Source organism: Solea solea, chromosome 13 (genome assembly GCF_958295425.1).
Source record: "Solea solea chromosome 13, fSolSol10.1, whole genome shotgun sequence".
NCBI lineage: Eukaryota > Metazoa > Chordata > Actinopteri > Pleuronectiformes > Soleidae > Solea > Solea solea.
Window position 1 is genome coordinate 26,677,008 of NC_081146.1, and position 27,530 is coordinate 26,704,537.

The 27,530-nt window shown below is 36.9% G+C and overlaps 2 protein-coding genes across 6 annotated transcripts in view; both read right to left on the minus strand.

The window, feature by feature from the left end:
- vwde (von Willebrand factor D and EGF domains) overlaps positions 1 to 2,304 on the minus strand; it is an 86,857-nt gene extending 84,553 nt beyond the window's left edge. The window contains exons 1-2 of the mRNA XM_058647464.1: positions 2,118 to 2,304; positions 817 to 943 (exon numbers count right to left, since the gene is read on the minus strand). The gene's annotated coding sequence lies outside the window, so the exon portion shown is untranslated. The remainder of the gene's footprint in view (positions 1 to 816; positions 944 to 2,117) is intronic.
- Positions 2,305 to 2,632: 328 nt separating this feature from the next.
- etv1 (ETS variant transcription factor 1) overlaps positions 2,633 to 27,530 on the minus strand; it is a 28,125-nt gene continuing 3,227 nt past the window's right edge. For 3 of the 5 annotated variants that reach the window (XM_058648888.1, XM_058648886.1, XM_058648887.1), the window contains exons 2-10: positions 24,647 to 24,704; positions 14,904 to 15,033; positions 12,866 to 13,054; positions 12,028 to 12,275; positions 8,281 to 8,352; positions 8,104 to 8,172; positions 7,373 to 7,542; positions 6,188 to 6,289; positions 2,633 to 4,087 (exon numbers count right to left, since the gene is read on the minus strand). In XM_058648888.1, coding sequence (XP_058504871.1) covers positions 3,866 to 4,087; positions 6,188 to 6,289; positions 7,373 to 7,542; positions 8,104 to 8,172; positions 8,281 to 8,352; positions 12,028 to 12,275; positions 12,866 to 13,054; positions 14,904 to 15,033; positions 24,647 to 24,689 — 1,245 coding nt within the window. In that variant the 5' untranslated portion in view covers positions 24,690 to 24,704 and the 3' untranslated portion in view covers positions 2,633 to 3,865. The remainder of the gene's footprint in view (positions 4,088 to 6,187; positions 6,290 to 7,372; positions 7,543 to 8,103; positions 8,173 to 8,280; positions 8,353 to 12,027; positions 12,276 to 12,865; positions 13,055 to 14,903; positions 15,034 to 24,646; positions 24,705 to 27,530) is intronic. The other 2 variants (XM_058648885.1, XM_058648884.1) reach the window with 2 other exon arrangements.

The window sequence follows — 27,530 nt, forward strand, 5'->3', positions numbered from 1 at the left end:
ATTGCCCATTTAAAAAAGGGGGGAAACCCAAATTATGGGTGTCATTCATCATATTAAAAAGCTTTACTTGTTTCCTTCGTTGTTGTTTTTTTTGTATATGTGGGATTAGATGTTGTTAAATATCCTCAGGGAAGCAATCAGGTGTTTAAAGTTAACGCCAATTCACTGCACTACAGGCAATCAATAAAGAGAAAAATCTAAGAGTGGGGAGTGTAATGGGCTTGGCTTCTAACCTGCTCTGACAAATTAAGGCAAGTGGTGTTTTTTCATTACTTACACATCCGTTTTCATTTTTTCCCATCAGTGTGGAACCAATTAAACAATGCTCCCTTAAATTAGTCATTGATTTTTAGCAATAGTGACACTTTACAGAAGGAAATAATAACTTTAAGGCAGTGTTGCCGTGTTGTTGTTTTTTTTCATTACTGCCAGAAACAGAAACAAAAAAAAGGACAGAAACAATTCACCTACGTGAAAAAAGGGAGTGTTTTAAATTAGCCATTGATTTTTCCTCAGGTGTCACTTTGGTTAAATACTTTAAAGGTTGTTAGTCTCTTCCTACGGCTGGAAACTGACACACATTGTGAACAAGAGTCCACAATCTATTAGCATTTAGACTCGTCGACACCTTTTTCACTTTCAAAATGTACATTTATAAACTAAAAATGTGCACTTTTCTGACACACAAAGACAAAAGGAGGAAACAACGAGAACAAAATAAGAGGGGCTGTTACTTTTTTCAAAAAAAATCAAGCTTAAAGTCCAGAGAAATAATTCCAGAGCCGATGGGATGTGATAAAGATAAACATCACTAACCTGAATGCCTGAAGGCGACCAGGACGGATGATGTGGACAGACGACAGGTGAGGACAGCGGACGACAATGGACAGACAACAGCAGACGACAGTGGACGGATGAGGCCCAATGTTCCAATTGTGTGCGTCTGTACACAAATGTACAGAAGGATTACTCACTCAAGTCCTTAATAAACTGTACATCCATGTAAATACACTTCAATAAAGGCACTTGTGTAAACTTTAAATTAACTCATCAAAATTATAACAATAATAAGACATCTCACGGTATATTACAACATGAAGGCTGAAGTTGGCACCCAAGGGGAAACCAAATTAAGGGAAACTTAACTTACATATTGATGTAAGTTAAGTTTCCCATAATCTTCCCCTTGATTGAGTTATTTTTGACAGCTTTAACTCGTGTTAAAGTGCATTGGGCTAAAATTTAAAACAATGCTGTATTTTTAGACACACTATAACATTTATAAATATTTTCTATTTATATATGCAATACAGGGAGATTTTGCTGTATTTTGCACACAGACAGCAATGAAATAGCACCTTGTCAAATCTGGACGTTTATCACGGAGAATTCAGAGATTCTCTGAAATAATGTTGTCTATGTTTGCAAAATACAGCAAAATCCCCCTTCATTTGATTTTCACAAATTGAGGTTAGTGGTCTTTAACAGGTTTGTTTTCAAGTCATTTAAATGTGTGCAAAATCTCCCTTTATTGCATATTTTAACAATAAAATAAAAGACTCATCAATGTCATAGTGTGTCTACATACAGTATGATTTTTAACACGAGTTAAGTCGTTGTAATTTAAGTTACCCTTAAGTTTTCCACTTTAACTGACAGCCCTTTAGCTCACTTAACATTCATAACTAACATGTTAAAGCTGTTAACATGCTAGCTGGAGCTTATGCTACAGACAGGACAGTTTACTAAATGAACTACGAAAAAAATAAATATTAATTACACAAACACAATTATTGCGTATTAATAAATGAATGTGAACTCGTTAACGTCAACACAAGACTCCCAGCGTTGTTGTCTACGTGCCTCACTTGCTAACTAGCGTAGCCTTGGTTGTTGATGCCGGAAGAAGAGAGTTGTTTACATGTAAATAAGAAAAGTAAGTAAGTAAAGTAAAGTAAGTTACATGTGAAAGCAAGTGGAATAAAAGTGAGACGCTGTTGACGTAAAAACCTGCCCTTTGTGTCCTTCGATAGTTTTATTACTCACCCAGAATAGGCGCTCTTACGCTCGGTTACCCTAGCGTAGTTAGCATGCTAACACTAGCAGCCAGAACTCACCTGGATGTCAGTTGTTCAGAATTTTAAGCCGTAAATTAAAACGTTCCACACGAAGTCTCAGCTCCTCAGTCGTCTCTTGTTTGGCAATGTTTGATTTCTGGGTCAATTATTCATTTATTTATTTCATCAAGCTCAAGGCTAACCTTTTTTTCTCCACACAAACTGGCAGTGAGTCAGAAGGGAAACAAAGATAGTTTCTACAGTGAGATGACCACATCTGGCACAAGTCTGGGCACAAGTGTGGGGGGAAACTAAGATTGTCTCTAGAGTAAGGTGACCATACGTACCTGGCACCATTTTAGGGGTAAAACTACAACCTATTGACCCTGAGAAAAGACACATCACAGAAAGAATAACTGCCTGGGACTAAATGTGTTTTGGAAAAGGCAGATTGGTAAAAATCCATCATGTTTGTCATTGTGTCTTCAGTCTTCCATGTTTCTTTTTTGTGAAAACAGTTAAAATGTGAAAATCCTCTCATGTGTCAGAGATAAAAACAACTTGTTTTTTTTCAGGAATATTTTTATTACAGAATTTCTGCTATTGCCAATCCCACACCCGGACACCACGAGGCCCTCGAGAACCAAACTCATACAGACGAGACAGTTTTTAAAAAAACTGAACAATAACAATAAAAAGAATTAAAAAAACAAAAAAAGTCAAATGAAATGAAGAAAATGAAGAAGTTCAGAGTAGCGAGTCAGACCTGCCGCCTTTCTTTTTTTTTTAAATCTCCAGACTAGAAAACACAAAATGAGGATTTACCTGATTATACAATGGAACGCTAAACAAGAATGTTTGTCATCACATTATAAAACTCTAGATATTTTATGATAGTTATTTTTTCAATTATTTTACCAAAAAAAAAAAAAACCTTATTGATGGCAACGCAACTTTTTTTTTTAAAGCAAAATATACACTTCATGTTCACCTGGAACAAAAAAAGAGAACATTTTGAATTTTTTTGAATCCTTTCATTGTTTATAACAATGAAACAGCTTTTTGTCGTGGGGAACTTTTATGTTGATGGGTGATTTCGGTCCATTTCGGTCAGACTCACGTCTGAATGAAGAAAACTGCAGGTTTACACTTTATTTTACATGGTTCTGTGGCTTTATTGATTATCCTAAACACAGCCCGTTCACACATCATCCAGATTATTTTCCCTTTCACAACAGTTTTTGGGTAAAAAATCTGACGTGCGTGGAGGTTTTCGGTCGCCGAGCGGATGATCCAGTTTACGCTGTGACAGCTGGAAAACAACAACATAGAACATGGAAATCTTCAATTTGATTGGACGAGGAGGGCGGGGGTTGGCGTCAGGAGAATTGTTCCAGATAAACTTTCACAAAAACGCCATCATCCTCCTTTTTGCTGCAACGGAATCCCCCCCAAAATAGTTGAAAATTCAGTCTTTTGTGTAGCGGCCGTGAGTCAGTCCAGGCAGCCACATGCTCACAAACAAACAAACAAACAAATAAACGGACGGACGGACAGATTACTCCCACACTGATGTACAAACATAAACAACCACAGACAGTAGCTACAGCCCCTGGCGGGGTAATAACACCGCGCCGTTTCCTGTCCGTAAAGTGCACTCTCCATCCTGCTGCTGTGCGGCCTGGACGTCAGAAAGAGCCAAAATAATAAGTTCATGTGTTTATGAGTCTTTTTCCTGTGGATTAGACAACAAGAGTCTCAGATGAACGGAGAAAGAGGAGTGGAGGTGTGTGTGTGTGTGTGTGGCGTTAATAAACGTAGCCCTCGCTGTAAGGGTGAGGCGGACAATAGGGCCCCTCCTGCACGTACGCCATGTTCTCGTCAAAGTGCGACAGCGGCACCGTGTCCTCCTCGTTGATCTGCCGCTCCATGTCCGTCTTCAGCACCGGCCGCTGGTTGTCGGGGAACGCCATGGAGAACAAGGCCTCGGGGTCGCACACAAACTTGTACACGTATCTCTCGCCGGCCACCTGAGATTTAGACGATTTAGAAACGATGCAGATATTAAAACATCATCATCATCATCATCATCCTCATCATCTGAGCTGTAATATCAAATACAATCACATCTTGGAACAACGCAATTGACAGTTTTTCTGATTGATGTTCAGGTATATATTTTATTATATACTAATATTGAGTTTTCTTAACTTTCTTATTCCTTATTTTCTGTGTTATTAACGCACACAATTTCATTTTAATGTCATCAAATGAGTAAAGTATTCTCATGCAGAAATCTTAAGTCACAATATAGGTCACTAAATATTTGCATTTCAATATTTTTTCCCCAAATAATTTGGCCCTAATTATTCTCAGAGTTTTTATCTGATGAAATGTTTTATAACTACAAATGAATTAAACTAACAGCATTTAAACAGGCACTTTAATTGCATATTTATTTTACGCATCCAATTACCCCACTTTATATTTACTGATAATTAATTTTAATGTGAAAATACAAAATAAAAAAGCCAAATGTCACCACAAACGGGTGAAAGGGAAGAGAAAACTTTGTTTTAGAGGCAGAAAAGTCTCAAAATGCTGATTTCTATCATTTATTCCATTTATTTGTGTAATATGTGACGCAGCACAGATCTGTACGACACAGGAAATGTGATGAAGTTGAATTAAGATTGTGTTTATTCCCACGTAGAGCTTTTCTTACATTGCCTGTTTTTGTTTAAATTCCCCTCTAGCGTGTAGTAACGCATCGTCATCGTCTCACAGAAATTGTTTGACTGTTCACTTCAGTGACGTCTTATTATCGGCTCGTTGTAACTTAAGACGGAAGGTGAGACACAAATTAAGTTTGACTGATGGAGAATAGCGGCAGCCTCGTTCACAGCCGGGAGACGCATTAAAAAAGCAGTCGTGGATGGTGATGACACGCAGTGAAACGTCAGGAGTGAACTCTAGGAAACGTTTAGGTTGACGCTCAGTGCAGGTGCCGACTTTTCTCCTGACAAACACTTTCACATGAAAGGCACAAACCTCTGTTTTTATAGAGAAACATCAGCTTTTATAAAAGCTATGAATGTGTGAATGTTTTATTTCTTCTGTTTTTCCAGCGTGTAAAAACAATATCTGCAATCGTTCTATATGCAGACGACACACAGATCTATATGATAATCTGCAACTCAATTCATTCACTAAAGCTGTGGTTCCCAAGAACCAGCGGAGAAATCGACATTAGATAAAGATTAGATTAATTATGATGATGTGTTTCATTTTCTACACACTCAAAATTCTAAATCCCTCAGCTCCGCTCTGATCTTAGACCTGGAAAACCAGGTCAGGCGATCTGGAGGAAGCTCGAGTACCACCGGTGGTACACACACCACAGTTTGGGAATGGTGGCACCAAACAGTAGAGGTAGGGCCGATTAATGTGGCCTATATATATATATATATATATATATATATATATATATATATATATATATATATATGCCAGTTTTTCAGTCATTGTCACTGCAAATTAATACAATTTTTCTGTACCTTTATTTTTCCGTATAATTATCAACGTTTTCTGACATTTTACCGACCAAATAAGTCTTTAAAATATTCTATTTGAAATCTTGAGTTTAAATTCATCTCAAAATCCTCCATATTCTTCCATCCTAATGTTCCTTATATACATGATGACTAATAACAAATGTAACCAAATAACAAATAAATAATATGAATAAATAATAACATGTATGGCTTATTCTATTAATATTGCAATATAGCATTGATATTTTTACATTAATTTTTTTATTTCATTGGGATCAATAAAAACAACGATATTTGGAAAAAGTCAAACAAAATGGTAAACACATGTAACACCTTTAAAGTGCTTTTTAAATAAGAAATAAATGTATTATATGAAGACTGATATATGAAGATGAACATAACACGTAAATGTGTGAACAATTTAACCTTTGACCTCAGTGGTTTCTCACCGATGACAATAGAAAATGGCCACTTTCAAAATAGAAAATGACAAACACTTTAGATTCTGTCGAAAACAGACGCTCTTTATGTGAACAATTAAAGAAGAAAGAAAGACAAATCCTGTGACTGCGTTACCTTCTGCATGATTCCCTTCTCGTAGTAGTAGCGCAACGATCGGCTGAGCTTGTCGTAATTCATCGCCGGCCGGTTCTTCTGGATCCCCCACCGACGAGCAACCTTTACAGCAAACAACACAAACAACAAAAGAGTCAGCAGCAGCAGCAGCAGCAGCAGCAGCAGCAGCAGTGGCGGCGGCAGCGGCAGCAGAGTCAGCAGCAGCAGCGGCAGCAGAGTCAGCAGCAGCAGCGGCAGCTGAGATGTTTCCACAAACTTGTTATAATTCCGTATTTTCCCTAATAAGCGTAATTACAGTTGCGTCCGGCCCGAGCAGACCTGAGCGGCGACGTGTTCATTAGGAGTTTGTCACACACCCAGCGGAGGAGGCAGCAGATGTTCCAGCACCTGTCTGCCAGACCACCCACCCACACACCCAGCATCCAGCCGCCCCGCTGCCCCACCGCGCTCGCCTCAGATTCCCCCTCCCTGTTCACACTTCCTGTTCCCTTTCTCTCCTTCTATCATCGTGTGGACAAACAAAAACATACTCGCAGACACACACACACACACACACACACACACACACACACACACCTGCTGAAGAGGCACGTCATCACAGGTGTGTGTGTGTGTGTGTGTGTGTGACACTATATTATACTTTCTCTTTTTATTCTATGTATTGAATTATTAACTGTGATATTTACATGTATCTATAAACTTAATGATATTTGTAACACAAATTAAGGTTTTTTTGTGTCTGATATCGATATCACAAACTCGAGTATCTACCGATACCGATATTATTCTGATAAAGTCATTTTAGAACATTTATGAACGTTTGAAGCTGTGTCATAATTCTACAACTGCGTCACAAATATTGTTCTCCCCAAAAAAGAAGAAATAAACAGTTCAAACATGAGTTTTATTTATATTCTTACAGTCAGGAGTAACTGTGTATAAGAGTTTTTATCTGTCTCATATATGATCCAGTGATTTTGACCAAAACCTCGTTTTTTTCCTTTGGGTCAAACTCAAACCTCCATGAAGGTTCATCCGTCACACACATGGACAGAGACATGGACAGACACATGGACAGAGACATGGACAGAGACATGGACAGAGACACATGGACAGACACATGGACAGAGACATGGACAGAGACATGGACAGAGACACATGGACAGACGTGGACCAGCGTCTCACCTCCTCCGGCTCGATGAGTTTGAACTCCATGCCTCGCCCGGTCCAGGCGATGAAGTGGGAGTTGGACGGGTCGTCGAGCAGCGCCACCAGGAACTGCCAGAGCTGCAGGGAACCTCTGCGCTGGTACGACGGGCCCTCGCGGTACAGACCCGACTCCTGCTTAATGTCCCCTGTGAGGGAGGACACACACACACACACACACACATCAGTGAGTTCAGGGCCCCTGAGAACAGCTGATTACAACATAACAGGCTGTTGTCTGTCATTTTATTTAAAAGCGTCATCATTTTGAAGTTTGGGAAACATTTTACAGTAAGTTGAAGTGTTTTTGTTTTGCCAGATCTTTTAAAATGTTAAACCTTTTTTGTTGTGTGTTCTGCTCTTATTTCTGTGAAAATGGACTGAATTCATCTTTTTCTGACTAATTAATAAAGACTTTTTGAGTCTAAACTAAGTTTTCATCTCAAGAATCCTTCATATTCTTCATATGATGAACTCATTTCCATCCAAATGTTTCTTTGCTGACTAACAACAAATTTAACCAAAAAACATTTTCTTATTGGACTTTATTAAAAACGACATGTTTAACTATAGCATGTATGTTGTGTTAAACAGTTTTTAATCGTATTGTACGGCTCTATTCTATTCACTATCTCAGTGCCTTGAGATTACGTATGTTGTGATTTTGGTCAAAATAAAGGTTCAATTTAACTAAAGTATTTGCTGCTCACCTTCGGCCTTTTCTGGCACCACGCAGGTGTCGTCGTAGAAATGTCTCGCCACTTTGTCAAACATACAACCTGTGTTTGAACGAATAAATAAATAAAAGAAAACACAGTTTAAATCAAAAAGGTTGAATAAATAAACATCACAACATTCACTCGTGTCTCATCGTCGTTGGTTCGTACCTTCGCTTCTGTTCGTGTGAGCCAGATAACTGTCCTGCCGTAAGTAGACAGAATGACAGCTCGGCACTTCTGCTGAAAAACACAAGAAGACGAAGAAGAAGAAGAAGAAGAAGAAGAAGAAGAAGAAGAAGAAGAAGAAGAAGAAGAAGAGTGGGTGTTAAAGGGCCTGAAGGCAGCATTAAGAACGCTGTCACAGTTACAGCCTGTTCACTTACTGCACCACCGGCTCTGATTAAACAATATTCCCTGCAGCGTCCGTATCACAACACCAGCAAACTCTGTCTATATCAAACCTTTAATGGATCCTGAGAGCGTCTGCAACACGGAGGAAGATTTACTGCACCAGTGCAAACACTGCACACCTTTTATTTTCATAACACAACGTGACGACTAAATCATTATTGTCTTCTTTGGCTGAAACAACCTCATTTTTGTCAAATTTTCTTTCACTGGATTGAAATAAAAACAAGGTTCACACACAATTAAAGAAGAATTTAAGAGGAGGTAATTGTGTGCGTGTGTGTGTCGATCATCGAGGCCTTGTTTGTTGCCTGGCAACCGTCAATCAGATCAAATTAAGACACACCCACACTCATGTCTCTGTGAAGCATATGAGCCGTAAAAAATAATACTTTTCTTTAAATTCAATGTTCTTATTGTGCTAATTCAATTCTTTAAAGATCTCAAACTCAAATTTCACCTGATCATTTACAGAAAACGTCAGAGAATAGAGTTTTACAGCGTGATAATTGGCATTGGTCAATTACCATTTCATTCACTTAAAAAAAAAATTTACATCAAAAAATACATAATATACATTTACATCTGTGTACATGTGCACAGACACCAAACGCAGGTTGTAGAAACAGCCCATCATGCATGTTTAGTTTAAATGTGTTTAATCAGATAATATAGTCATTATTATTACATGTCATTTAGCAGACACTTTTATCCAACTAACTCTACAAATGGGGTACCAGTCCTAACCACTGAGCTACACCGTGGAATATTGTCTATAATCTTTTATGATTTAACCATATAACCTAATGTTTTATCAGATGAAGAAATTATTGTATATTTGCACTCTGCTGCATTCATTTCAGTAAATTGTGGCATCAACCAAAAAAAAAACTCAAATAAAACAAGATCCATAATAAATAATAATCATTTTATATAAAAATGAGGTAACATTGACTCTGACGGACTTTTATAGCACCGGGTCAGATTTACTGCTCGTGTCTGAACATCCCACAAACACAGACATCACTGTCGACGGCTCGGGATCAAAGAGAGAGAGAAAAAAACAGGTCACAAAGTGAATGTTCAATAAACATTTCTCTCAACTTCATCAAAGTAATGGCCTTAGAGAGGAAATGACTGCTAATGAAATTACCTCCTCCTCCTCCTCCTCCTCCAACACACACACACACACTGCTACCGTTTCTGCTACAGTACAGTACAGTACAGTACTAGTATATAGTACAATATAACACCCAGTATAGTGCAGTACAGAAAAGTAAAGTATATTAAAGTATAACACTCAGTATTTTACAGAACAGTACTGTATAAAATAGTACCCATCCATTATAATACACTAGAGAAAATTATAGTACAATACCCAGTATAGTACAGTATGTTACAGTATAATACAGTATGATGCTGTAAATTATCGTACCCATTATAATACACTACATTAAACAATATAGTACAGCAAAGTACAGTACAATACAGTAAAGTATAATACTATCCAGTACAGTATAGTACAGTCCAGTAAAATATAGTAGAGCGGCAACTAACAATTATTTTCATAATCGATTAATCTGTCGATTATTTTCTCGATTAATTGATTAATCGCTTGGTCCATAAAACATCAGAAAACCTTAAAGAATGTTGATCGGTGTTCTTCAAACCTGGAAATGATGATGTTCTCAAATGTCTTGTTTTGTCCACAAACCAAAATTATTCACCTTTAATGATTTCTTTAAAAGCAAAGAAATAAAGAAAATATTCACATTTAAGAAGTTAAACATTAAGAAATCTTGTTTCAATCATGAAAAAAGCTTCAAAGTGATTAATCGATTATCAAAATAGTTGTTTGATTAATTTAGTAATCGATTATTAATCGATTGTTTCAGCACTAAAATATAGTACCCTTTATAGTACAGTATACTATAGTACCCTTTATAGTACAGTATACTACAGTAAAGTATAGTACAATCAGTGCAGTACAGTAACTTATAATACAATACAGTAAAGTATAGTGCCCAGTATAGTACACTAAAGTAAAGGTAAGTTTAGCATAGGAAATGTATTATTGTATAGTACCCTGTACACTATATTACAGCAAAGTTAAGTACACTATAGTATAGTAAATTTAAGAACACTATAGTACAGTAAATTTAAGAACACTATAGTACAGTAAATTTAAGAACACTATAGTACAGTAATGTTAAGTACACTATAGTACAGTAAATTTAAGAACACTATAGTACAGTAACGTTACATACACTATAGTACAGTAAATTTAAGAACACTATAGTACAGTAACGTAAAGAAAGCTATAGCGTACAAACTGTAGGTCTCACATTTACGCGTCGCGTTAGCGTTCAGCTTATCGGTGGGTGGCTCATGGCAGCGTAAGCGGCTATCAGAGGTTAGCGGCTAGCAGCGCGGTGTTCCTCATGGCTAAAAATCAACAGTACAACGTTCCCTTTCACCCTTTATTTAAAAAAAACCTCAGTGTGCATAACATTAAGAGCGTTAACAGCTACTGCTAGCTTTCTTAAACATGGTAGCTTAAAAATTTAGATAGCTAACTAGCTTAAATGTAGGTAGATCGCTAGGTAGACTTAGGTAGATAGATAGATAGATAGATAGATAGATAGATAGATAGATAGATAGATAGATAGGCATTCTTAAATGTTTGTGTTTGATGGTTGATATAATAATTATATTTTATCCAGTTGTTTAGGATTCTACAAGAACTATAACAGGAGCTTGACTTTGCTACAGAGACTTTTGAGTTTGTCAAAAGCAGAGATACTCTAGTTGTTTTTCTTTCTTTTCTTTTCTTTGTCTGTCTTCACCCAGTGGTGTTAATTAGTATTTAGAGGCAGAGCGTCGTCAGTCTCGGTGTATTGGCACACAAGTAAACCTGCCACTGGAGAAGTGAGAAAAACACTAAGATCTGCAGTTTCCGGGCTCCATATGACGAAGAAAACAACAGCTGAGCAGCGAAGTAACAAAGAGAGCAGAGAGCCTGTGGACGACCGCTGTGATTTTTATTTTACTTTTCCCCCTGACGAGTCTCACACACACACACACACACACACACACACACACTTGTCTCCAGCTCTGTCTCTCCTGGGTCCTCTCTCTCTCTCTCTCTCTCTCTCTGTCTCTCGTTCTCACTTGAATGAATGAACCTAGTTGTCCAGCATGTGTTCATTCATGTCCTGACGTGGCCTGAGGATTATGTCCCTGTCCTCTCTAAGTACAGGGAGGGACAGAGTGTGGGAGGGAGGGCAGCTTTTTGACTGTTAACAGGCATCTCTTCTATTAGGGCGCCACAGGAAATGGCGACCGGCGCAGACACCCGGCAAAACCAGATCCCCTGCTCTAATAATGGGCAAACTCAATAAACACCACCCCCCCCTCCCTCCCCCGTCCTGCCATGTCATCTCCCATTCCTGAAATGATCATGCTCTGGTCTGACACTGAGTCACAGCCACTGAATGGTCCGCTCACCTGAGTCGTAGGTGAAGTCCCGCGGCTCCTGCTTGATCATCATGGTGGCCGGGTAAGCGTGGGGCAGCGGCGCCCCCATCATGGCCGGGTGCTCAAAGAGCGGGTCGGGATACTCCTGCTTGAAACCTTGAGGAGGGAAGGGAATGTTGGGCTCCGACATCTGCCGGTGGTAGATGGGCCGACTGTCGCGGGTCATCGTCGGCGGGGAGGGGAACGAGTGACACGGCTCCGAGAGCTGACGCCGAAATCTGAGTAAATAAACAGTGGATTCATTATTATTATCAAAGAGGCAAAAAACTGAATCAAACAATTACACAAACAAGGACTTAAACATAAAACACCAGATTAAAGAGCAGCTTATGAACTGTTGTAAAAGAATTTTTAATACAAAATATGAGTTGGTAAATATCAGAAAATATGTTGTATTGTTTATTTTTTTATCAAATTATTTTTTTTACAGCCCATTAAAATCCACCTTAAATGCATTTTGTTATTAACTGACTCGAAGCATCAATTTCAGTCAGTTTGTTAGGAATACATTGGGTCAGTTTTCAAAAAAAACAAAATCTGTTAAATCTGTCTTTAAGGCTGAAAATGTGCCATTGGGTGAGTTATGATAAAGGGGGCGTGGCCAAAAACCCCAAAAAGCAAAACAATTCAACTTATCCTGGAAAACTGGAAACAACCATTTAACCAAATACCATTTAGTATTTTAGGTAAAGTTCAACCCTTTACAATCCATTAATCCCAAATTAGAAAATAAAAAAAAATAAAAAAATAGTTCAAGTAAAAACCAGTCTTCCATCCTGATGACAAACAGTTCCAGTTGTTGTCATACCTGTGGTCCATGGCGTAGGCGTTTTCAGCGAGTGGCTGTGACGGCGGTATGTGAGCGTAGGTCCGGTCTGGTTTGGGTGTCGGTGGTGCTGTGGGGGATGCATGATGCAGGGGGGACACAGGGGTGCTACACGGAGGCGTCACTGGGCTGGAGGGCTTCATTCCTGCGGGCTGCTTCTGCTCATAGGCACTGTGGCAATAACAAAGAGACAAGGGTCAAACATGCTGCTGGGCCTTGTTCACATTTTTTGCATATCCATAACCAGTCTTTTACCCAGACTGCTTTTGTATGGAATCCCAAAAGGGATCTTTGCAGAGAAAAGTAACGGTCCCAGAGTAGAACCTTGTGGAACACCATATTCTGATGCTATTTCAATCTAGGCATGTTTTCATCGGCTTTTTTTGTACCCGATAACATTTTTTTTTTTTATGTTGAGCTTTTGCTGATACCGAGTCCCGATTTTAACTTTTTATGTATTTGCCTTAATCGCAGAACTGTCTGTAAAATAAATAATATATGTGATTGAAGTTTAGAGAGACGTTAGCTGTGTTTGTGTACAAAAAGCCATTAAACCAAAATATATTGCTTTGTGTTTTCTTTTTTTTAGGTAATTTAATCCCAAAGCATGAACATGAATTTATATTCTGCACAAACACTGATGGGTGTCGTTGCGACATGATAAAACCAGACATTATATTGAAATACAGACTTAGAATACCACTTTTTTAGTTACTTTTGTTTCAGCATCAGAAGAAGAATAAACGGAATCATGAATACACAATAAGAACATTTCTTAAATAAAAATCAGGATAAAATGTAATGAATAAAAGCTGAAATTTAAAAAGACATACATACAAAAACGTCATTTAACGGGAGGCAAATATTTATATATTGTGATATAAATGAGTTCTGTTTTACAAGTTATATGACAAAACCTTACGTAATAAAATATGGTTTGAAATGACGTCTCAATTAATCAGGGAAGTGCAGAGTGAAATCATTTGTTGTTGGTAAATTGTTTTGCTTTTCTTTTTCCAATTCCCCGTTCATTTAAACGGGTAAATACAGATCTGGGAGGAGGCGTGTTTGTGTCAGGAATCACCAGGTGAGCGAATGAAAGTGAAGGTGATTACACAGACACGGCGCACATACACGAGGAACATGATGGGATGTGTTCACAAATTAAATCAGTAGCGTGTAACAAATCATCATTTTAAATATTTCTGCACTTTCCTGTGCGTCTCTGTCTATGAAACCTTTTTATTAAGTGTTTGCAGATGTGGAATTGCAGGTGTATAAAAATGATAATAATAATAATAATAATAATAATAATAATAATAATAATAAAGGTTAAAATAAGACAGGAGAGAGAGCGACCAATGATTGAAAGCAAATAAAGGAGGTTCATTATTCAAGACGTGTAAAACGTATAAAATAAGAAAATGAGTTTCCAACTGTTGCAACAACTGTAGCTTTTTTCATCAAGTGTTTCACCAACAGTCACGTTATGAACATTATTATAAAGTCAGTCAGTCAGTCAGTCAGTCATCATCTACCGCTTTATCCTCCACCAGAGGGTCGCTGTGCCAATCTCAGCTACATCGGGCGATAGGCGGGGTACACCCTGGACAGTTGGCCAGTCCATCGCAGGGCCACACACACACACACACACATAGAGACAAACAACCATTCACTCACACACTCACTCCTACGGTCAATTTAGAGTGTCCAATTTACATAATGCCCACATTGCATGTTTTTGGACTGTGGGAGGAAACCGGAGAACCCGGAGAGAACCCACGCACACACGGGGAGAACATGCAAACTCCATGCAGAAAGGCCCTTGTTCCAACCAGGGCTCAAATCCGGGTCTTCTCGCTGCAAGGCAAGAGCGCTAACCACTATACCACCGTGCGGCCCGATATTATAAAGTTTAGAGTTCAAATTCAAGGACTTTCCAGGACCAATGTCCTTGAATGTAAGGATTGAATGTGCGGACACAGCCTAAGATAGGAGGGTAAACATGTGGTTCACTCACCTGACGTTGTACGGACACTTCTCTCCATACTGGAGTTTAAACGAGCGATCCTGGCTGCAGGTGGCGCTCAACTCTGAACACGGACTGTGCAGCTCTCTCTTGATCTTCAGCTGCAGACCGTGGAACGCCACTGAACAGAGGGACAGACACAGAGGGACAGACAGAGGGACAAACAGAGGTACAGACAGAGGGAGAGAGAGACAGACACAGAGGGACAGACAGACAGAGGGACAGACAGTTATCATAAAGGAGCACATTTGATTTTTGTGAAAAATAAGCGCCTGAAATAAAATGAACACTCAAAAAAGAAAAAGGTGTAATTTGGGTTAAAACAATTAGATTTTTTATTAAAATGAATATATTTTCAAACTATAGCCGCTGATTTTTTTATCCTCTATCTTATAAATAAAACACTTTAATAAAAACAAATGATCTGCTTACATCACACTTACATAATAGTTTTAACTAAATTTAAATTTAAACTGAATCAGCTTTGTGTGTTTCTATATTTTGAATAAAAAAGTAAATTACTTTATACTAAATAGTAACTACATGAAAAGAGGAAATAAATGCTTTTTGTTTTGTTAGATAAACTTTTGGATGTAAAATTTTAAGTTTTACTGACAAAAATAATCGTTATAGTTAAAATAGTTAAAATTCAGGTTAAAAAAGTCATTGTTTTAAAATCAAAACTTTCTGTTGCAAAATCATTGCTTTATGTTCGACACCTATTTAAAAACTGTAGCATAATAATAATAATAATGCAGTTCAGACTTTTAATTTCAATTACAATTTCAAAAAAAAGCCTTCAGGAGGCAAATTCAAGAAAGTTTATATTTTTAATCTATAACATAGTGAAGATTGAACCGAAGCTTGAATTAAAAAAACTATAAATAATATAAATAGCAAACAGAAAAACTGCACTTTGATATTTTACCCCGAATTATTCAGCGCTGGTTGAAATATGCATAGATTAAGGATTAACATTTATTTATAATGTGGATCATCAACTTTTGTCAATTTCTGTGAATAAAAATCATAAAATCAATGAAGACATAATGTAACATATATAGTGTTTTTATCCTCTGAGATTATGAAGCTCAAGTTACTTTCACTCTGAGTTCACTCGTTCATCACATGCACTGAAATATGACAAACACAAAGAGTGTATGTGTCTCTGTACAGACAGACAGACAGACAGAGACACAGACAGACAGACAGAGACACAGACAGACAGACAGACAGAGACACAGACAGACAGACCGAGACACAGACAGACAGACACAGACAGACAGATTGACGTTCCCTCAGTGAGTCTGTGCAGAGCCTGAGTCGCTCAGATTAACGCGCCATCATCTGCACTTGTGATCGATGCTAATCCAACTGTCTGCAATACTCATTAAAAACTCACTAAATAACTAAAGAACTAACTAAATATGCTCAGACACAGTCAGGCTCAGGTTTCCTCTCAAATCACTGTCTCACTGCGACGGCAGCAGAAATAATCCAATAACAACGTGGATCATTTTCTTCAACATCAGCACAACTTCACTTTCATTTATGAACGCTCGACACCTGTTTGATACTTCATCTTTACTTTCATACGTCACAGGACTGAACGAGTCACATGTTCCTGTTAAAGTGGATTTTCATGTGAAAATTTTATTTTATAATGAATTTTATACATTTTATTAGCTGGAGGAAAAAGAACATTTTGCCAAAAGTAACAACAGCGTCAGTATCTGTCTGATACTGACGCTGTAAATGTAAATAAAGAACAGCATTTGTGCTGAGTCATGGTGTGAGCTGTTGATTTCTTCCCCACAGTCTTGTACTTAGTATTTTTTATAACAGTCAATAATAGATTTAACAACATAACAAAATGTTGCCAAATTTACGACACAGTTCAAACAACATAGAAACTATGACATAAGCAAACTTGTGCTAAATGTCCGGGATAATAAACATTATTTTAAATGAAATCCATTTTCATATGTTAAAGTACATCATAGATTGAACGGGTCAAATTTCTTCACATTTAAAAAGGTAAAAATTCACGTATTTTATCTTTAACTTTACTGTTTTTTTTACTATGTCTTAACCTTTTGTATCATAAGTTTTTTTTAATTACATTTAAATGAAGCAACCATAATCTGGATTTCAGTTCAAAACACATCATTTAAATCAATGTTTCCTCAACTTTTTTAGATGAGAAAAGACTTTTTAATGATGAAAAATTATCAAAACTCAATTTAAACACTAAAAAAGACCAAATTTGTGCATAATATAAAGTTTTATGTTAGTTTTTTTTATAATTGAGCATTTTGTCTACGGTGTATGTCTGAGGTATGAGTTCCAATGTCTTTTTATGCTTGTTTTTTATAATAATAAATAAAGTAAAAGTCAAGAAAATATTCAGCAAATATTTTTGACCCTGAAATCTGTCCTGTGTCTCCTGTGTGTGTGTGTGTGTGTGTGTGTGGAGTTTTCTCACCACTGATTAACACACAGGTCGATTTGTCAACACCCCATCCGACTTACTGGCCCGGGGGGCCACGCGGCCCCAGCGGGTCGTTGGCGGCCCTCCCTCGCTGGGGACTTGACCTTTGAGGGTCATCGATTGCAGGTCACAGAGACACTTCCTGACACAGCTGACATGCAGACGTCTTGTTAAAGACAAAGACTCGAGGATTTTATCGTCTTTGCTGGTTTCTTGTTTTTCTGTTTACATTTAAAACACGTGTTGTTATAACAGACTAATTATTAAGGATGTCTTGCTCGAGGACACATGAGCATGAAGACGATCAGAGACAGGAATCAAACCCTTGCCTGTCTGGTTGAAAGACAACTCGCTCTAGTATAGTTTACTTCACAAATACTCCACAAATAAAATCAGAAGAAGAAGAAGAAGAGTTGCTATTATGGTCTGTATTTATATAGAGCTTTTTCACCCATTCATTCACACAACTTTCAACCCATTCAGATCGCTGCAACATGGGCTTAAGTGTCTTTGCTCAAGGACACATAGACATGGCAGAGCCAGGAATTGAACCCACAACCTGCCAATTGAAAGACAACTTGCGGCCTTTAAGACTTTTACTGAAGTAATATTGGCAGCAGCAGCAGCAGCAGCTTCAGTGTTAGCGTCACGTGTGCCACAGCACCGCGGCCTCAAATCACAAATGGAAATGTCACAATAGATTTGGTCGGCGGGGAGTCGAGCTACACAGATCAATAGCGAGGGCATCGCCTGCGACTAAGAACAGAGACTTCCTCTGTCGTCCAGAATGTCATGCCCATCACCGCCTGATTGCTCTCATTATCTACGTATTGATTAAGCGCGATGGAAGAGTGAGGTGTTTAAAAAAAGAAGCACTTAGAACAATTACTGACTCTATTTTCAATGCAAATGTGTGTTTCTGTGCCGTTAAAGTCAAATAATCCCTAATTTTCTTTGCTCTTTGTTGCACAAATTTAATGGAAATCTATTTATTTAAATGGGATAAATAATGTGGTCACCTTTTATTTCTGCTAATTATTTACTTTTTTTTAACTATAAATTTCACAATAAATGACTAATTATCATTTCAAGGGCTTTAACTCTGGTCATTTACAATATAAAACAGTATCATAGTTAATATAAGAAAATACTGTTTAATCACAGTAATATATGGTGCAAGTGTAAAGGTACTTATACATGGTAAAACTGTGAATTTCTCTGTGAGATGAATAAAGTATCTATCTATCTATCTATCATTAAACTACTACATGGTAAATCTATTACAGTAAATATATAAACATACTGTAAATGTGATACTGTATACGATATACTACTATTTGATATATACTACTACTATAAACTACTATACTATATATATTACAATACCATACAATATACTACATTACGATACCGATATACTACAATACGATACAATACTTCATACTATGATACTATACGATATACTACGATACGAAACTGTATACTACGATACCATACAATATACTATGATACGCTACTGTATTCTACGATAATATTCGATATACTATGATACTACAATATACATGATACCACGATACAACACTGTATACAATATACTACATTACTGTATACAATATGCTACAATGTGATACTGTATATGATACACTACAATACTGTATATGATATACGACAATACAATATACTACGATGCAATACAGTAAATTATATCCTACGATATGATAAACTACGATACTGTATACGATAATTTATGATACCATACTGTATACAATGTACTACGATACTGTATATGATATACTACAATATGATACTTTATGCGATATACTGTGATACAGTATGTAATATGATATGGCATACAATATAACACTGTATACAATATTCTACGATACTGTATACGACATACTACTATATGGTATACGATATACTATGATACTGTTTACGATATAATATGATAGTGTAAAATAGAGTAAACATTTACTTTAAAATTACAGGGATTTATTGTAAAAGTATCTTGAATGTAGTAATTTAACATGAATGTACAGTAAAATAATTGACCAGTTTTTTGTATAAGTTTTTATCTCAAATCTGAAATGTATGTTGCTGTGACCTTGTAGCACTAAATAAAATGTATTATTATTATCACTTATTTTATAGCTGCCATTTCTCTGGTGTACGAGGAAAGAGCTCTTGGCTCCAGCCTCGCTGTGATCTCAGGTAAAACGCGCATGTTTGGCAGAAGCGCAGCGTAAATGTTTGACAGATATTTCTTCAGTCCATTCATAAAACAAATCTACTGGCGACGGTGAAAAACCTTCCATTCCATTTTCACCTCCTGTAGGTGCTCGTCTCTGCTGTTAAATGATGAGAGGCTGCTGGTTTGACACCTCCTCCGCTCTCCGTCGCTACCCGCTAAGTTATGCTAATGGTAAGCATCTGAGTGTCGGAGACAAAAGAAAATGTCTCCGTCTCCTCCTCCTTCAGCCTGAGGACACTTTTGCTTTGCTTTGTCTCTTACAGCAAAGTCAACAAACCATTTATGATTTAAAAAATAAGACCATCGTCGGCATATTACTTGACTTTTTTTTCAAGTTTTTTTTCTGCTCAGTTTTTACTTTTTAATCTAATAGTGGCTGTTAAACTAAATATTATCTTGTACATGTAAATTAAAGTAGATTTAAGAAAATTTTGGGTAATATTTAAAGCTGAGGTAGGCAACAATTTTTAATTTTCACTTTTAGTCTCATCACCTGATGAATATATAAAAACAAAAGCAGTGTCTTTACCATTAAGAAAATATAAAGTGTAAAATTAAAAGAAAAAAATTTAGATAAAAAAGATAGAAAAAATTTTTTGGCAAAAACTTTACTCATTGTCAGCCTAAAGAATATCAAAATGATATAACTGTTAATTAAACTATAACATTTCTCAAGTTATTCAAAAGTTTTTTGTTTATGTTTATTTTTTAAAAACCCAGCCGATTCAAAATGAAGGAAGAAAAAGTTGGGCTAACAGCTGGGGTAAATTAATATTATCAAAAAAATCCATATTATCTTTTCAATTTAAAGTCATTGGAAAGAGAGAGAAAAACGACCCTTGGTTAGAGAAATCAACCAATGGACAGTTCAGAGAGAGAGCGAGGGCGTCTCCTACTGGTTGTTCCATTAAGCAGCTGTAATTATGCTTCCCTACAGTCAAAACATTGCTATTGCATCATTGGCAACTGATATATCTGCAAATAAACCTAAAATATGGAAAAGAGGAGTCTATGACGACAGTCAAATATTTAGTAAAGTGGGCGGAGCCTTTCACAGAGTTTTAGTATTTTAATGCTCTTTTATTTCTTTATATAAATTAATTTATTTTAAAAAGAAAGAATGCAATTGTCTTCTTAGCTAATTCTACAAACATAGCCAGTTAACTACACATATGCTAGCATTGCTAATTGATCAATTAGGCAAATTTTACTACAACTTTTTTGAGTTGAACAAAATTTCAAGCCACAAAACGTTTTTAATATTTTTAGCAAAATGTTTCAGTCATCTCCATGGTAACCACTTACTTGACATTGTATCATCCAGGTTGGTTATGTTAGCTTGTATATTTGTTTACATATCTGTGCGACAGCTAACTGGAGTCACACTTCTGACATAAACCCTGTCCATGTCCCTTCATTGTAAAAGATTTCTACAGAAATTTAATTGATTTCTTTTTTTTTATTTCATGTTTATTTATTTAGGTTATTTTTGAATGTTCAAATCAGAAATTTGCATAAAACCCCCCAAAAATGTGACAATGTCCACAGTGCAAGAAAAATCTACAGATGTGCGACATTAGAGTAAAACATTAAACGACACATTATTTCTGTTCATTTCTGTCTCCTAACTCACTTTTATGTGTGTAATTGCTCTTAAAACATGAGATAAAATTGACTATTTGTGCTTTTTGAAGCATAATGTTTTTGCTGTTTCATTTATTTCCTTTTTCTATAAAAGAAAATTGAGAGAAAGGAAAGATTTCAAGGTTAAAGATGAATCTTTACAACTGCCGTCGGGAGAAATCTGCTTAATAATCCAAAAAAAGCAAAAATAAATCCTTTTTGGATTGTACATTTTGGATGTAAAGTTCACTATTGAACACAGGTTTGTTGTTTTAGTATAAATACACAGTGAGTGAGTATTTACAGCAGCAGGAGAGCGGAGGTGACACAAGTTCAACAATAGAAATGGCAAATGTCGTGTGACTCATTCGTGTCAGTCATTGTCAAACTTTGGCACTTGTTTTCGGTTTAATTCTTTTGTGTTTTGTGCCTTTGATTTGCTGACATGGTGGAAATATAACGTACTGAATGTTTTGCTGTTGTTCAGCCTCCGACGTCTCTTGTATGGTTGAACTTGTGACCATCTCTCGCCTCCGCTCCCCTCTTTATTCTCTGGGCTCGGTGAAAACCCATATGGGCGAGCTGCCGGCCGGGACGCCCAACCACCGCGTCCTCACCCTGTCACCATCTGTCAGCGGCTCGACCGTCTGCTGCAGCTCTGCCAACACGACCATTCAGATGGTCAGCAGTGTCCTGCCACCGCGGCCACACACACACTCACGCCGGCGTCCTCTGAAGGACAACGAGAACGTCTCAGTGACCTCTGATTGTCCACTGAACACCAACATTCTACCCATTTAAGAACTGATTTAGAACCAAGGGCTGGATTTGATCCAAACTTCACCTTCAACAAGGTTTTTCACGTAAAATCCACACATGACAAAAGTGAAGGAGATTTGACGACGTTAAATTAAGTCTGTGACATTATTTCAACGTCAAAGTGACGAGACCTTATACGATATTATTGCACATCGCGATAAAAACAGCTCGTTTATCACGGTGAGTTTCTATGACAGGGATAAGTATGAATGGAGAAAATGTTGTCAAACTCGCCAACACACAGTCCTAGTCATCATTTATTCTAAAGTGCCACTAGGGGGAGCCTGTATCTTTCCAGTCATTCCATAGCTTCATGATTTATAATGATCTAATTTAAGATTCTTGCTTTTTTATGATGTATTATATAAAAATCTTTTAGTTTTAATGATTTTTTTGCATAATGAAATAATTTTTTTAAACAACACCATTTAGTATTTTTTTGTTGGTATCAATGAAGTTCATTTTTGTATTAGTATGAAAGCTTAGATTGTGGACAGACAGAATATAACAAAAATGTTTTAATCCTATTTTAACACTTTTATAAACAATTACTGCAACTATCTTGTTAAATTGAAATAATTTTTGTCAGCACAGGACATTTATCTCTATATATGTGTACTTACAATTCTTTGACTTATACAATGGCTTTCCCTAAAGAAGAACCTACAACTGCATGTTGTCACTTTTAACTCCTCAGGTTTGTAGGAAAATCCAGAAAAACACCAGCAATCTTCAGATTTTCTGGCTGAAAACGACTTTTTCTACGTCTACGTCTCCTGATGCCAGATCCGTCTCCGCTCGTACAAACGTGATCTGTCGTCACTTCCAGCTCAAAGTCGTCTAAACTGACCTTGACTCTACAAACGTCTACTTGTGTTTTCCGCTCGGCTTTGTTTCCAGGTTAAAGGTCGTGGAGGACGAGAGGGGAAGACGCACAGTTTTGTGTCTTTTTTTTCTCACACGTTCATGGGCGTTCTGGCTCGTCACAAAGACATGTGCTCGCTCCGCGTCCCACTGAGCTCCACTCACTCCGTTTCTGTCCACACTTTGGCACCGCGTCCCCCACGAGTGGACGCTGCCAAGTCACCATGCGGTCGCCAGTGTGTAACCGCCGAGCAGCACCAGGTGAAGCACAGCTAACTGCCACGAGAGTGAATTAAAGCTCAGGTCCTCACAACATTTTTGTTTGTTTTGAACTTTTGTGTGTGGTGTTTTATTTTAATGAAGAAAAATAGAGAATATTAGTGTGCTTTTATGCTGTAAAATGAAAGAAAAGGCTGATTTTTTACATAAATATCTAGTTTATTGACATATTTTGCCACTGCAATTTGTTTTGCGCTGACATATATTAACGACTAAATTCTAATGCAAGAGAACTTGAAGATTTAAATAGATTCCAACATGCAACATTTAAAGAAAATGTTACATTCATCACCTTAAGGACAAAAATGTTCAGCCCCCCTTTTTTTCACTTTCATTAGATTGATTTTTTCAGCCTTTTCAAATCCAAAAAAAAAAAAAAAAGCCTAAAACATATATTTTTAGGATTTAACCCTTTTTGTGAAAAATTTGTAATGGTAAAAAACATGCAATATTTTCTATATATACTACATGATAATGAGCTTTACTTTGGAGGGATAGCACAGTCTAGGTTATGCCATTGATTATTGACAAAATTGATTATTTCACTGTATTATTTTTTTTGTAGTGTCACAAACTCACGCTCAGCACCTTCAGTGCCAAAAAAATATGAATTTGCGACCTCAGAATGAAAGTATAACATCACAGATGCATTTGATGCTTTATTTTATGTTTTAATAACGGGAGAATGCATTTACGACAGGTTTTTCTTAGGTGACACTTTATGTATCTAAGGTGACGAGCGTAACATTTTAATTCACACAGTTTATTAATCACTGCAAAATATGCCAGATGTATTAACAAAGCCAAAATGATTCACACTAAGAAAATAAATCAAAGAAAAAAAGGCCATAAAAAGACCTTAAAGTTACATAAGTGTTCAACTTTAACTGATGAATAATTAGTTAACACTGGATTAACTGTTGCAATCATAAATAAGACATCGTTCAAGCTGAGAAAAGGTCATAAAGAAAACCTTCTGCTGAAAATAACACTGTCTGACCACGATGGACAATTTTACACAAAAAAAAGGAGAGTGAAAACATTTTCCCCGACCTGGAGTTAAAAATGTCACATTTAAAAATAACATCAACCACAATATTTTGATGTTTCTCAATGTAAATAAGTCGCAGTGCAACAATATTTCAGAGAGGGTGATAACCCCGCCCTCTCTCTCACACACACACACACACACACCTGTCTGCAAACCTGTAAGACTGTGAGCTGCTGCAGCTCTCCAGAGAAAAGCACGGGGACACCACACACACACACACACACACACACACACACACACACACACACACACACACACACACACACCTGCACGTGCGCTAAACAAACACCGAGTGGAGATAAAATGAGCACAGATGTTCACACTCAAACACAGAGAGAAGAAGGAGGTTTTCTTACTCACAGTTTTCAGTCTGGAAGTCTGGAACAAACTGCTCGTCATTGTCGGGAACTTGAGCTGAAAAAAACCAGAAGAAGAAGAAAATGGAAATTGTTTACGACGTTGACGAACGACAGTATCTTTGAAAATCAAGCTGCTTCTATCAGACTAATGTTTGCTGAGTTATCTGTTGTATTTGAACAATAACAGTTGTATCTTCTGTGTTAAATGTGAAATGAGAAGCCGCTGCTTCGCGTCATAAAAAATAGAATAAAACACATCCTACGAGTGCAACGTCTGAAAAGGAAACATGTTGCCGTGTGTACATTTTCTCTCTTTTTCACCGTTAAATTTGACATCAGAGAAAACATCGACACAAAATTCACTGATTTACAACAAACGTCGGCTCATAAGTGAATCATTTTTCATTAAATGATAGTTTTCTCGTTTTTCAAGTAATTTCTCTACAATTTGCCAAACGTAACTAAACCTAAATATGAGCTTTTTCCACAGTATTTTGTCTTTTTATGATAAACACGTCATTTTAGTCACTTTTTTCAGAGTTTTAACAGAGTTTTACGGCAAACAATAATATGAATTATTTTACTTTTAGTGACTGTTGTTTATCAAGCATTTTCCTTTTTTTTCCCCCTGAAAATTTGCATCAAATTTAAATCATAATCATAAAAGCACTTAAATAAAAAGGTTCATCTACAGTGAAAATACATGAGCACTTTTTGGAAAATCAAATATTTGACTTGATTTGTGTAAATGACGTAATATAAATCATTTTGATTGACAGCGACAAAGAATCACATCTTTAAAAAAACAATCAAATTTTATCACCTTTTTTTTCTTCTATCAGGTAAAAACTATTCTGATTTAGGGTGACAGATTTTTGTCTGTGAGAATTGTGTATTAGATTTTGATTTAACAAAATTAAATGAAAATTTCAGTTTTTTTGTTTTGTTTTGTTGACTTATATCAGATAAATAATGGACACTGAGTTAGTGATGTGAAAAATCACTTTGAAATCTACTAAAGAAAGAACATGAGCCTGTGAGGGACATAATATATACATAATTTAGATTTACTGCAACCTCAAACTTAATAAAAATCAAATATTTTAAAAAAACATAAACAAAAACTGCTTGATTTAGACTATAAATACAGTGACCGCTCAATTTGATCACTTTTTTAAAACAAAATTTGTGTTTTTAAGTAAATTTACTGGAGAAAAATGAATATAATATGAATCATTTTTGTGTCGCCGCAGAATCAAACCCCCAGCGTTCACTGCGTCTTAATCGTCTTCTTCCCCACTGGTGAAAGCACCTGCACCTGCAGAGTCAACAAAAAAACCCTCCACCTGCTGCACGAGCTGCAAACACACGTCCACCCCCACCGCCACCGCTGTCGTCTACGTGCCGCGCTCTCCCCCCGCGTGGCGTGGACGCGTCCCTCAGGTTTGACACTTGCCGGTCGAATGGCACGAGATTTAAAAAGTGTCATTAGCACTTGGTCTATATTTATACAGACAATGAGGTGGATCCTCATTATCACTCGATCTGTAACATGTCTCCACACGTCTGCAGAGACGGGGACGGAGTTTTGTCACTCTTCTTATAATCAGAGGGTTTGTTTTTTTTCAAATCTCCCGTCAGAAAAGTGTGAAGTGAGGAAAATAAACAATCAACGGAGAAGCTGCTGCTGCTGCTGCTGCTGCTTATTTACAAATTCTATTTAAAGCCACGGTGTTTATTTATCATTTTTAGCTTCTTTTTTTTTTTTTTTTAAAGGGTCAAGATGACATTGTTGTTGTTTTTAAAATATTGTAAATACCAGTGGTTCATATTCAGCTCAGATGTTAAAATTTTGCAACAAAATGTCATCATTTATCAGCATTTTAAACCAGGAAAATGAAGAATTATGGAAAATGTGTTGCAGAATTATTTTTTTTAGGGAAAAACTGCTGACAAAAAAAGGCAAAACACTGGTTTAACTGGAAATAGAATGGAGCCATCTCTGACTTTTACTAACTGTCAACTAAATGTAAAAAATACCAAAAAAATCACAGAATTTTGCAGAGACTAAATCATAAATGTGCAAGAGAAAAACAGTAAATACTGACTTCTGCTGGTAAAAGCATTTGATTACATTTACTTTGCATAATTATGTCCTGATAAAAAGACAGAAGAAAAATAAACAGATGGGGAGGAAAACTTTGCTAAAACAACAAAAATGTGCGTTTTAAATCAAAGTCTCACACTTTTGACTCGAATCATCAAAGCAACAAAGAAAAAGAACGACGGCAGCTGGAAATCTGACAGAAAAGTCAAAAACAATGTCCCGTCTCCTCCTTTATTTTTCCTTCATTGTTTTTTTTGCTGAAAACGGAAACAAAAAGAAGCTCCGGCGAGAAATAAAGTGGAAAAATAGAGATTTAACATTTTACTCCTATAAATTTATAGATGTCGTAAAACGTAACAGAGCGAGGGACGGAGCTGTGGTTTGGTTGGACACGGTGGACACGGTGGACGCGGTGGAGGGGATGAAACCTCTGGAAACTCGTCTTCTTTTTTCCAATTACCTGAACTAATAAATCTCACAAATGGGCAAAATGTATTCCCTCTCACTTTAACGGACAGGAAGTCATTCATTAAAGCGACAAATGTGGACGTGAACGTCCATCATGGACAGAAGACAGACACTGTGATCGTCTCTCACACACACACACACACAGCTCATATGAAATATTAAAATCCTGTCTCTTCGTCTTCGCCCGGCGGTGAACGAGGACGAGGACGCGCTGTCTCCACTCTCTCTGCTCCAAAGCGTACGTTTCATTTTTTAAAAGCTTTGAATTTCAACATTTTCAAACGCGTTTGAGGGGAAAAAAAATGA